This window comes from Schistocerca serialis, chromosome 7 (assembly GCF_023864345.2).
Source record: "Schistocerca serialis cubense isolate TAMUIC-IGC-003099 chromosome 7, iqSchSeri2.2, whole genome shotgun sequence".
Lineage (NCBI taxonomy): Eukaryota > Metazoa > Arthropoda > Insecta > Orthoptera > Acrididae > Schistocerca > Schistocerca serialis.
The window spans coordinates 54,803,993-54,817,108 of NC_064644.1; the positions used below are offsets into that span (position 1 = coordinate 54,803,993).

At 42.7% G+C, this 13,116-nt stretch overlaps 1 protein-coding gene across 1 annotated transcript in view; it reads right to left on the reverse strand.

The window, feature by feature from the left end:
- Positions 1-12,504, reverse strand: part of LOC126412714 (carbonic anhydrase-related protein 10-like) — a 437,817-nt gene extending 425,313 nt beyond the window's left edge. Inside the window, exon 1 of the mRNA XM_050082432.1 lies at positions 12,361-12,504. Coding sequence (XP_049938389.1) covers positions 12,361-12,409 — 49 coding nt within the window. The 5' untranslated portion in view covers positions 12,410-12,504. The remainder of the gene's footprint in view (positions 1-12,360) is intronic.
- Between the last annotated feature and the right edge of the window lie 612 nt (positions 12,505-13,116).

Consider the following 13,116-nt stretch of genomic DNA (forward strand, 5'->3'; position numbering starts at 1 on the left):
CGCAGCTGTCATGTTGAAATTACGACAGCAAAGACCAACCCACAAGAGCAGAGAGCTGCATATCACAAACAGCACGGTTAATGACAGGAACCGTCCTTACTCGGCGTTACACAGGCGACCAAATCTACATTTTATGTAGGCACCGCCTCCCTTTCTTGGGGCACTGGTAGGATACGTTTTCATATTATAGAATCAAATTTATCTACCATCTAGCTCCAGTAGCAGCAAATACGTACACATACATACACATATATACTAGCAGCAAAAAGGTCTCAGTATTCATGGGGTCGAAAATGCAGCTCTTTGCTTTCCACATTTTGAGAAGTGGTACGGACCAAAACAAGAAAATGCATAACTTAAAAGTTACGAGCAATTGTTCATTAGAAGAGTTGTGTTTCCAAGTTGCGAAGATGAGTACGTGCTCAAAGCTCTTAAGGTATGCATTTTAGATCGCATGTGTACCGGACACTTTTTCCTTGTTTTGGTCCATACTACTACTTCCCAAAATGTGGAAAGTAGAAGAGATTTGTTTCACAGTATCGAAGATGAAAAATTGCTCGTAGCTCTTAAGGTATGCATTTTCGACCCTATGTTGACCGAGACTTTTTGCTTCTAGTATCGTGTAGTTTCAACTGTATGCGTTTACGCCATTAATTATGATACACACTCTTGCTACTGTGGTTCGAGATTCTTGTTTTAGTTCACGTCAAATCGACAGGGAACCTGGCGTGAGCCAGAGAAGTGTTGTTCGTGTTCTGCATCGCCATAAATATCATCCTTACCATGTCAGTCTCCGCCAAGAATTAACTGGTATGGATTGCATGCGTCGCACTGAATTCTACCGATGGGCTCAACTTCAGGCTCAGAGGGATGACAAATGTTTTACTGATGAGGCTATATTCACGAACCGTGGAAATGTTAATTTGCGTAACATGCTCCACTGGACAACTCAAAATCCATGTTAGCTGCGGCAAATTGCACACAAAAACCGAGGCCGGTAAATGTATGGTGTGGGATTCTGGAGGACAGAATTACAAGCACTTATTTCATCGAAGGAAATCTTAATGGTAGAAAGTACCACACTCCTGCAAGAAAAATTAGTTCTGTTATTGGAAGAAATACCGTTAGGAAAAAGGGACAGAATGTGGTATGAACACGATGGGTGCCCGACACATTTTTCGCTGATGGCTAGAAATGAGATGCAGAGACAACGCGGAGGATATGTGTCGTAGCCGGCTCGTTCGCCAAACTTGACGCCTCTGGATTTTTTCTTGTGGGAATTCGTAGAAGACATTATTTATAAAGACGTTCCAACTACACCTGAGTATATATGAGAGAGAATTGTCAGAGCATGTGCTTCGACAAGTGCCACTGGTAGTAAGGAATATCACTCAGTCCATAATAAGATTGCAGCCCAGTTTTGATACCAAGGATCATCACTTCGAACACCTTCCGTAAACATACGTTCGTTCCACCTTTGTGACCTTCGCTGGTCTTCAAAGACCGTACTGTTACACATCATTGGATCCGTCTCAGTAACTGATGTCAGAAGATACGTACCAGACTATACCATTCCACTTAAAAAAACAAAGTTGACCTCCCTATCTCTAAAGTGACCCCACCCAAGAACAAAACCCAACGTCATATTAAGGCCTCCGTTGTCCCATGCAACTTCTGTCCCACAAACTTTTAAGCAGCTTTCACACTTTCAAAACCGATGTCATATTACGGCCCCCGGTGTCCCACAAACGTTTCAGCCACTATCATGCTTTCGGAGTTTTTCTTGGTGGCAATAGTTGTTGACTCACCCTGTACACTGTAACTAAAATGAAACAAAAATATGTCCACTAATATAATGAGAATCACTACGTCGGTTTCCTGGGTGTTGAGACAAAAGAAAAATTTCGAAATCGACTCTTAAGGGAGCGTCGTTATAGTATTAAGAAGTATGCCAGCTGTGTGCTGTATCAGAGTAACTACATCTGCGAGCAGCGAGCCGAGGCATATCTTACTAGCACTGAAAAATTTGTTTGAAGACTGTGATCATGCCGAGATAGGTGTAAGCAGCGGTGACTCAGGTAGACAGAAATAGCTTACACTGAAGACCAAAGTCTACTGCGACTTTCTAGCAAGCACTGAACTTCTTCTTATCGGGTCTAGCGTAAAGTGGCACATAGTAGACGTATGTCTTGTGACATTGCCGTCATATATAGGTAAGCAGCACTGTTTTTTTTTTTTTGTCACTATTTTGTGGTTATTTTATACTGGATTTATATCTGCTAGGGAAGCAACCTTTGTGCTCTTCACACTGAGAAGACGCACTCTCGGTGTGGTCCCAGGATCCTGTTTGTCAAGTAAGAACAGTCAGTGGATCCCATTAGCAGAGACGAGCCTCCGCACGGAGATGGACACCTTTCGTGGAAGCGGGGCTGCAGCCTACTCCGTGCTTTAGTGCACACAGCCAGCATCTGGCTTCTCTGACGGCAGAGGATCACTGTGATCCCCGGAGGATACTGTAACATGACGTTTTTGCCTTTTCTGCATGAACATCAAAGGACGTGACGACGCAGTGCCCCTAGGCCAGTGTGAGAGAGTTCGTTACTTTTCCTCCAAATATTTTGATGTATCCTACCAAATGTGGCACCCCCACCACCGTGTTTGGCGCAAAGAAGTTGATCAATCGAGGAGGAACTTCCTGGCAGATTAAAACTGTGTGCCCGACCGAGACTCGAACTCGGGACCTTTGCCTTTAGCGGGCAAGTGCTCTAACATCTGAGCTACCGAAGCACGACTCACGCCCGGTCCTCACAGTTTTACTTCTGCCAGTATCTCGTCTCCTACCTTCCAAACTTTACAGAAGCTCTCCTGCGAACCTTGCAGAACTAGCACTCCTGAAAGAAAAGATACTGCGGAGACATGGCTTAGCCACAGCCTGGGGGATGATTCCAGAATGAAATTTTCACTCTGCAGCGGAGTGTGCGCTGATAGGAAACTTCCTGGCAGATTAAAACTGTGTGCCCGCGAAAGGCAAAGGTCCCGAGTTCGAGTCTCGGTCGGGCACACAGTTTTAATCTGCCAGGAAGTTTCATATCAGCGCACACTCCGCTGCAGAGTGAAAATCTCATTCTGGATTCGAGGAGACATTGCTCCTGACTGATGCCAGCCTCGTGTTTGTTAATGTTCATTTTGTACACCAAGAGTGAAAAGTTTCTCGTATGGTGACCTATGTTTTCATGGTATAAGGGGTACTCTCGTCCATCACATTGCCAACAGCAGTTAGTCATCCCCTCCATGCAGGGTTTTAGGAAGGTAGAGTGTTGAGGAGGGAGAATAAGGATTCATGCATATTTACCTCCCTGCTGCCAAATGGTTCTCATAGGTGTACCCTCGGCTGATTTTCTGCAAATGTAATTGCGCATTCCACAGTAGTGAGATCCATATTCTGAGCAGCTTGCTACTAACTTGTTCTGGCACACCGGCTAAGTTGCTGATTTGACTTCTTATATGTGAATTTTTCTCATTAAATTCGTGAGCTGCCCAGATAAGGACAACTTGCTGCCTTTTCCCTATGCAGCCCGCCACATTATTTGGTACCTCAACTTTAACCTTGGTCGACTTGTTGTGAATTGTGTTCACCATCAGAGGAAATAAATATCTGTTTTGGGGACAGTAGCCTTAAATTTCAAGATTTTTTAAACGTCCTTTTGCTTGGTTATACGATACACTATAAACAAATATAACCTGTTTTACGAGGTACGTGTAAGTTTTTTTGTTGCCACTGTGCCGGGCGGAGTGGCCGTGCGGTTCTAGGCGCTACAGTCTGGAGCCGGGCGACCGCTACGGTCGCAGGTTCGAATCCTGCCTCGGGCATCGATGTGTGTGATGCCCTTAGGTTAGTTAGGTTTAATTAGTTCTAAGTTCTAGGCGACTGATGACCTCAGAAGTCGCATAGTGCTCAGAGCCATTTGTTCTCACGGTGATGGTGTTAAAAAAGGGCTCTGAGCAGTATGGGACTTAACATCTGAGGACATCAGTCCCCTAGAACGTAGAACTACTTAAACCTAACTAACCTAACGACATCACACCCATCCATGCCCGACGCAGGATTCGAACCTGCGACCGTAGCGGTCGCGTGGTTCCAGACAGAAACGCCTAGAATCTCTAGGCCACTCCGACCGGCTGAGATGGTGTTACTGTCGTGCACAACAGCTAGACTGAAGTATCAGATCCTTGTTATTGTGTGAAGGTAAGGAGCATGTTTATTGACTATGGAGAGCTGTGCTGATTTTCCCTTGGGTTACAGCTTTGCTGTGCTGATTATTGATAATCTGGCTAAAACCTTGCAGTACTCAGGCGTAATAAACCACAAAATTTTTGTATCAACGTCGCATCAATGTACAGGTGCAGGACACACTGCTCTCCAAAACAGACGACAAACATGCAAGTTTCAGTTTCTCTTATAATGTTCGGCAAAGACTGATTCGGGCATGACTGGCAAGCTCTGTTTCTTCATAACATCTGTAACTGTTTGTTATCGACTTTTGTTGTTTTGGACAAAGCCACCTTTTCCGAACTTAGGATAAACATCTTGTACAATGTTGCATTCCACTAATATTCCACTGTGGTGTATAGTCTTAGATAATTGCAAATTTAATGTGCTGGTGAGGCGTAAATCATCTTTTCCTCTTTTGTCCACTATTGCCTGAGCCACAAACAGAAACAGTGATCGGTGCCTCATCTGTTCCCCCAGCCCCCAAAATACCATCGGGATCGATTGGTTTGTCATTTTCTGACCAGATGTTTCTTCCAGCTGTCTCTGAATCTGTCCGTGTGCAGAGCCATCACGGTGTGCCTACTGCAAGATGGCACTCAATACTACTTCTGTCCTCCCCCGAGGATGGCAGCACGTCGTCTACTCGTAAGCAGGGGTGCTACGGGTGATGGTGCAGGGAGCGAAGAAGTAGCGTCAACCACTGTATCCATTTTCATTAGATGTCATTTATATCCTATAATCAATGTTACACCGGTCATTAAACATTCACTTTGTTCAGAGTGAAAGATATTAGTATAGATTTGCACTTGCAAACTGTCAGGTGCCACATCGCCATGTAATACTTTTCCTTCAAGTGGGATATGTTTCATAAATTGTGAGCGACTTCTTCCTAATAACTTTTCTATAAAAAAGGTGTATTCAAAACGAATAAGATCTTCAGCAGAACCTGAACTGAATGATTTTTGCATAAAAAGCCAGAACAATATCTCCGCTCGCTGTTCTAAGTCATTTGGCGAATCAGTGTTTAGAGAAGAATAGCCAGAGAAACTCGTGCGGAGTTATTATTTTCTTTCTTAGTAAAGTGCAGTAAAGGTTTATATCTCTTTTTTTATTATTCACTTGGAAATGCGCAGTAAATGTAAGCTGCACCTCAGATGAATATGATCTTTGTTATGTGATAGCAGTTTTCAATAATATTTCAGACAGTATAAAATAAATTACGGGTACATGGACGTAGTAAGTAATTTATGGTGTGATGGTGGAAATTCTACCTTACAGTTCACAATGCGTTACCTAATAGCATTGCCAAGTTGATAATATTGATACCCTTTCTTACGATTTAGTTACTAACGAGTAATTTCTAAATATGTTAGTCGCTGAAACGGCATTCGTGGTAGTCCAGCCAGTGATTTTGGACGCTGTATGCCTTTTATCGCTTCTTCTGATGGTTCATTTCTTCTCTGCATGTTCGTACAGTGACGAAGGAAGCCTAATTTATGTCCTTTTGCTAATAATTGTGTTTTATGTACACCTTATTTACGTAAGGAGTACAGAAAATAAAACATTGCTTGCAAAATGGAACTGGAAAGGAAGTGTAACATAACTGAGCAAAATCCTTACTGTGCAGATATAAGAAAGATATACGATGAAGCCACAGTGTGACTCATGGAAAGCTTATGTAGTATTCAGTTAATGGTACGTAACATAATGAAATTCTAAAAAAGTTTTCCAGCCGGAGACTGGCAATGTTCGTTGCAGTTAGTACGCATTTAAAGGATACTTGTCCTACATGGATGGCATCACTGAAAGGCAGCGTTACTTGGCCTCAAGAAACCACTGTTGACAGTCATATTCTTGCAGGTGTAGATTACTGGCCGGTAGGATACTGCATAGAGTACTAAATGTGAGAGTATACAAGAATCAACGTACGACTATCAGTCGTGCTTCTAGATACGTACGAGTATAGCAAAAGGTAAGTTATGAACAGTAGAGTTCAATTTAACCAACTTTAATACATGTTTAAGGTTGGCCTGAACGCTCTCTCTTCGGAAACGATGATAGAAAAGAAACCACATACTACGGGTTACATTAAACATCGTCAGTTGTCCTCTCACCTTTCAGAAGTAAAATGTTAGAGACCGTATTTCGACTGCGGCATCGATAGCTTTCGTGGAATAATTTGGCGTTACTCCAGCACAAATTAATGCCGATTTCAGAAAACCACGGAAAAGCTAATCATGATAGCGGGATGGGGATCTAAACGATGATCATTCCAAACAGATTTAGGAGAAGGCACTTGACGGCACTTACTCGTCAGGTTACGGAAACAGCTGCTGTAAATTTTCAGTTTCGATATTCATCATCAGTGTACGGTGTAAAGTGCATTTGTGAAGTGCAATACGCACTTTTTGAAATCAGTTTTCTTTCTGTAGTGACAGCTCATATAATCATTCTAGAATTTTGAATAGGAAACACGCCAAAGAAATAAAACTGCAATTTAGTGAGGTCTTTGCTATTTTCCGTGCGAAAAATAATTTCAAATTTTTCTACATGTTATAGGTGCAAAAAAATAGTTCAAATGGCTCTGAGCACTATGGGACTTAATAGCTGTGGTCATCAGTCCCCTAGAACTTAGAACTACGTAAACCTAACTAACCTAAGGACATCACACACATCCATGCCCGAGGCAGGATTCGAACGTGCGACCGTAGCAGTCGTGCGGTTCCGGACTGCGCGCCTAGAACATATTATAGGAGTTGAGCAGCAATACGTGTAGTAATTGAAGTATGTCATAAGCCAACCTTTAATTAATGGTGCAGAATGTTTTTACCACTTCAACACAAAAGTAAGCAGGAAGAACGCACATTACAGTTTATCGTCACATAGATGACGACGTCATTAGAAGGAAGGAAGAAATGCAGATTAAGGTTTATCGTCCCGTCGACATCAATGTCGTTAGAGACCGAGTACAAGCTCGGAACTTTTAAAGGAAGGGAAAAGAAATCGAGCGTGTCCTTCCAAAGGAACCACCTCGGCATTTGCCTGGAACTTAGGAGAATCAAGGAAAACCTAAATCCGGATGGCTGGACGCGGATTTGTATATCGTCCCCCTCAAAGCGAGTTCAGTGTGCTAACCACTGCGCCATCTCGCCTCGTACGAGTTCACTGGAGACAGAGCATGCCCTCGAAATGGGACGAAAGGGCGAAAGAAATGGCTTTCAGCGCAATCATCCCCGAATTTACCTTAACTGATCAGCACCCAGCTGCTTTACACTGTTGGATCATGCAACAATGACCGCAACGTAGTATCTCCCTGCAGCCATTGCTACCGCCATACTACCAGCTACAGCCACTGCCACAGTCAATTTGGAGAGAAAATTTTTTAGCCTGTGTTTATAAATGTCATGTCAAGAACTTTCTCCTGTGGACGTGATTTACTTTCCGGTTTGCTGAATATCGTGTGAGAAGGGCAAGGAAAGTAAGTTACTTTGTATTCAAATATTGTCCTATTAATACGACGCCGGATTGGTATAATAACTGAAACCTATTTCCTTTCCTTTCAGTAATTTTGATCCAGTAATTTCATCTTCAGAAATCAGTGATATTGTCTAGAAGCGTGCAGAATACTTGTCAGCTCACCAGATAAAGGCAAACGTGGTCACATTACCACACGATGTTAGAGAGCTGAAGTTATATTTGTAGGAGATCTGTATGGTCCAAAGGAATGTGTAATAAAGGAGATGCAGAGGGAAACTAAATTGTTATCTTTTTGAATGAATGGTTACAATGAATCCCTGACACACTATTACGTAAATGTATTAAACAGGTGTTCGATAAAAACTTTGACCAGGGTTCCGTATCTGCCATTGAATAACTGATAGTATGGGATCAAGATAAAGGCGTTACCGAAGAAAATGGATAGATTTTCCTTCACTCTATAAAATTGCTACTAGAGACAGGTGGTATCATAAGCACCAATGAGATTCGATCTTGGTGCTTCAGAGTCTACCGGGGCTAGACAACAATACGTAAACTTTCTCCTGAATGGAGAGACTTTAATGCTGTCGACACAACTTATTTGCAATTGTGAGAGTCTTAACTAGTGTGTATTTGGAGTACTTGCACTGTGTAACGTCACTGAAAACGATACGACGTTGACGGGTTCTTTTAACTCGATGACATAAACTGCAAATTGTTGTTTAGGCCTGTCACTAAACGAAAGTGATGTCAAACGTCCAAACTAAGATCATTAAGTTCATAATCTGAGCAAATATATGTAATCAAATGTATTGTAATGAGTATAAAATGAAAGAGAGATACATTACAAGGGTTACTTCATTTATTTCGCGTGGACGCAACCGTCTTTGGTGTAGCTGTCGAAAAGTGTTCTGCTGCCACATACAATCACAAAAATGTGTTCAATATTTTCTAACAATATAAATGTTATTGTATCTGGAAATAACAACTATTTTAAGGTCCACTTTTGTTAAAGGACACGACTGTTGAACAATCCTTGGGAGCAGTCAGTCACAACGGTAAAATATATTGTGTTATGGGCCTAGAGCGACTTAAAACTGAGCAACTACGTATAAAAAATTAATTGAAAGATGGGCAGGTGACACACTGTGGTTCGCAGGAAAGAGTCCTAAAAAAACACAACACAACCGGGAAAGAAGGAGGTTATCAAGTTCCTTATTCGAACGGTTCTTGAAAGTTTTTCGTCAGCCTGGGGCTCTTCCGATGTAGGATTAGTAGAGGGGATAGTGGCGTTCTAAAGAAGAGCAGCGCTCCAGCGATTACGTGCCCTTTTCAGTTAGGCAGTGCTCATCGAACAATTTCTGAGACACGATTGTAAGAGATCTGTATACTCTAAACGAAAGTGCAACAGATAAGTACGAGAAATTGTTATAGTTATTTTCGCGACAATGATCTCGCGATTTACTGCTGTGCAATATTCGAAACCGGTTTTCTAACAAAACTGGCTTTGTGGCCGAGCGGTTCTAGGCGCTTCTGTCCGGAACCGCGCTGCTGCTACGGACGCAGGATCGAATCCTGCCTCGGGCATGAATGTGTGTGCTGTCCTTCAGGTTAGTTAAGTTTGAGTAGTTCCGAGTTCTAGGGGACTGTTGACCTCAGATATTAAGTCCCATAGAGCTCAGAGCCATTTGAACAAAACTGGGCAATATTACTACGCCCTCCATTGAGTTAACGGAGGGATCTTAAGAAGAAGGTGAGAAACATTTGGGCGGGACCGTCACGTAGAGACTCAGTATGGTTCAGTGGCAGACGCTATTAACGAGGCGGCGTCCATCATAGAGAGGTTTACTACTAAAATTCCGAAAACGTGTGTACAAATAAAATCAGTAATATGCTACTACCTCAAACATGTACCTCACAAGTTACAATGGTGGGAAAATCAGGGAAATATGAACTCAGACGGGAGCTTGAGAAACGTAGATACTGACATTCACTATCTGGGAGAAGAATGAAATGATAGTGTCCTACACAACACAGTAAGGTATCTTAAGGGATGTAAATTTAAATGTATAATTTTTTGTTGCTTTCATCTAGGAAGTCGTTTCCATTTATCGACACTTGAGACATGTTCAGCGAAATAGTGCGATGGACTGACGAACACAGGTGTCTGATGGCAAAGGAAACTTGGCAGCAGGATAGATGGGCAATGTTCGTTACAGTCGGGAGTATATTAGGATAACGAAGAATATATCAATGTCAACCACAAACCATCCAATACAGCAAACAAACTCACGGAGGGTCCGCTATATTAGAAACGACACACAGCTCAAATCAAGTGTAAAGTTATAGCTTACGTCAAGCGCATAATTCTGTATTATTATTGCGACTAGCCAATGCTAGAAGAACTTAATGTTTGTGTTGTTGTTAAAAAGTACAGGAAGTAAGCGAAACAAGGCGCCAGTATTCAGCTTACTCCTTCCGTAAAATGACTGTAAGTGTACCGAGACTACGTCGCAGTCCTACACACTCATCACCGCCTAGAATGTCACATGTCCTCTCTGTGTGAGACACTTTGAGTAATCGTGTCACCAAACTCGCGTGTGATACGGAACTCAAATAGGAGGGTGTAGAAGAATTTGTGCCGTACGAACAAGTGGAAACGAAGGGAAAATATTCATTTTAGTAACATAAGTAATGATTCACTGCAGCTATGTTTTTATCCTGTATGTTCTTCAACAAGTGATCAGCTCAGAAATAGAATACAGAAAGGATTATGTAATCATCATGATCGTCACGAGTATGGTCATGAAATAACATTTTTCTAATATTTTATGTTATTCCGGTCTTTCTTTTTCTCAGCTATTGAACTGTATTTCCTTCGTGTCAGCTAAGCACTACTTGCAGCTTACGTATATGATGTCGAGCGCCAACCGAATGGACGTAAAACCGAAACTTCCGCTGATATCTACTGTCATTCTGATGCTAAGTACTAAAAATATTGCCATGCACAGAACGGAATACAATCAACAAATCACTCAACCTCTTGTGACAGTCTACACGACCAGAGGTTTCATATAATAGCATTTATTGGCATTCAACCCTTGTTTTTGGAAAGGTGCAACTCGAGTGATAAAAAGTACCATCCCACAGCTGATTTTCATATCACAAAATTAATGGTGGAGCTCTCCACGAATCGCTTATCTCTCGGTGTTGGCTACAGAGGCGTGGTTAACTCATTTATACGACACGATAATCGCTTGTATCGCTCATCCAATGTGTATGTCCTTTTCTATCACTGCGGTTCAAACCTTCAAAATGAGTGTATATTAATCAAATGCGAAAAAAAAACTGATTCTCAACGACAAACTGGGGCTACTATGATGATGCGATTGCCAATCAGGGATTTCGCAGAGACTCGTCTTTTGTGTATGTGTGTGTATGTTTGTGTGTGTGTGTGTGTGTGTGATTAACAGATGTTAAATTATTGCACACGCAGTGATTTGTAGAACACTGATAGTCGTAAAATTCAGACTAATATACAGAGCCGTATCGCTCGTATGCATTTTTTGTAAATCGTGATGACGAAATAGGGCAGAATAGTATGGAATTATTACTAGTTATGTACTGAGAGTGATGGTTCTACCTCTTTAAGTACTCTCTAATAAAATTGGGAGAGTAATATGACAACAGACAAAGTGCCTTACTATCTAATAAACAATGACGCGAGTACTCCATAAAACCTGTTTAAGTACCACGATGATATAAATCGTTGTGTGAGAAAAGTGCTAGTTTTAGGCTATTCATCTAAGAATTTCTTCAAAATACTATTCAGAATTTTCGTACTTCAAGTAATTTTCGTTGATCTTCTTGACCAGCAGTTAAAAGTGACGTCATCCGTGTTAAGAGGTGACTTGCCAAAATTGTAACTGCAGCTACGCCTTTGGTAAGCATGGGAAAGATACAACGTATACATTTTAATTTACAGGATTTTTGCTACAAAAATAGATACAGCTAGAAATCGAAATGCCTGTCGATATTTGAAGCTTGAATTTTGTTCACCGCATGATTCGTTGTGTGGGAAGTTATTTTAAATTATGTAAATGTAATGGCAGCCGTCGAAAGGTTTCATATGTTAGAATTATGGGTACTCATGTCACATGAATTACGTACAAAATTAAAATTTCTTTCATTTTCGATACATACAGGAATAATGCGGGAACAACATTAGCTCATTGTCAGATTTGGGGAACTATGTTATGCGTTATTCAAGAGACTCAGGCGATTGGTTAATTCTAGAAATTTGATCAGGGAGTAAACCCAGTGCATCTGGTGTTCAAACGAAAGTCGTCTGTGGGTGCAAGGTTTACAACGTACGGAGTTGGACCTCACGGATATTAAAACAGTGCGATCTGACATTCGAGTTTCGCGTACCCTTGCAGCTACAACGACCAGGGCTACCAGTGATGATCTCGAGATGATTAGAGAAGTCAGCGACGAATCGTGTTGCTGACCCTTTTCAGTTAATCCAGTGCGCTGCAATGTCTGAACACACGGAGTAGAATGAGTGCTACTGGAGAGTGAGGGAGGTCGCAGGGTGGGGGCCGACTCACCGTGAGCGAGGAGCGCGAGGCACGCCACAGCTAGCGCGGCGCGCGTCATACCGAGCGCATCACGTATCACGTGGCGTCGGCGCCGGGACGCAGCGCGGGCGCCGCTCTCTGCTGCCCTCTGCCCGCGACGACTACCGCCGCCAGACTGGCAGCCCGACGCAGGCCGGCCGGCCGAGTCCCGGCGTAGACCGCTTCCCCCACCACTCGCCGCTTCCCCCCACCACGCGCGCCAGCCACTGCCAGTGCGCCGCGCCCGTCCTGCGACCGACTGGTCCATCCGGAGAGTTGTCGACGCCAGCATCAAGTGTCAGCTCGGCGGGCGGTGGTGGACGCCGACCGTTCGACGTCCAGACCACTGGCTGCGTGAGGCATCGCTGCTCTGAACATTCGACTGCCTATATTGCCGAGTTAAAGCCTTACTTTCCCAAACTCCACAATGTTGTAAGAAATGACGTGCATGTTACTCCACGATTGTTTTCGAGACACAGGGCATTTTCAATTGAATTTCAGCGGCCATTTTGAATACCATAATGTAAAAAAAAAAAATCACATAAACACCTCAGTATGCTAAATATATGATAGTCAAAGCAGGTGGCTGTTCAGAAGATAATTACTTGCCCTCAAACGAGGTGCCACGAACGTTGATGGTGTCAAAGTGCTGACACATTGAAGTTGTGGTCTTCAGTCCTGAGACTGGTTTGATGCAGCTCTCCATGCTACTCTATCCTGTGCAAGCTTCTTCACCTCCCAGTACCT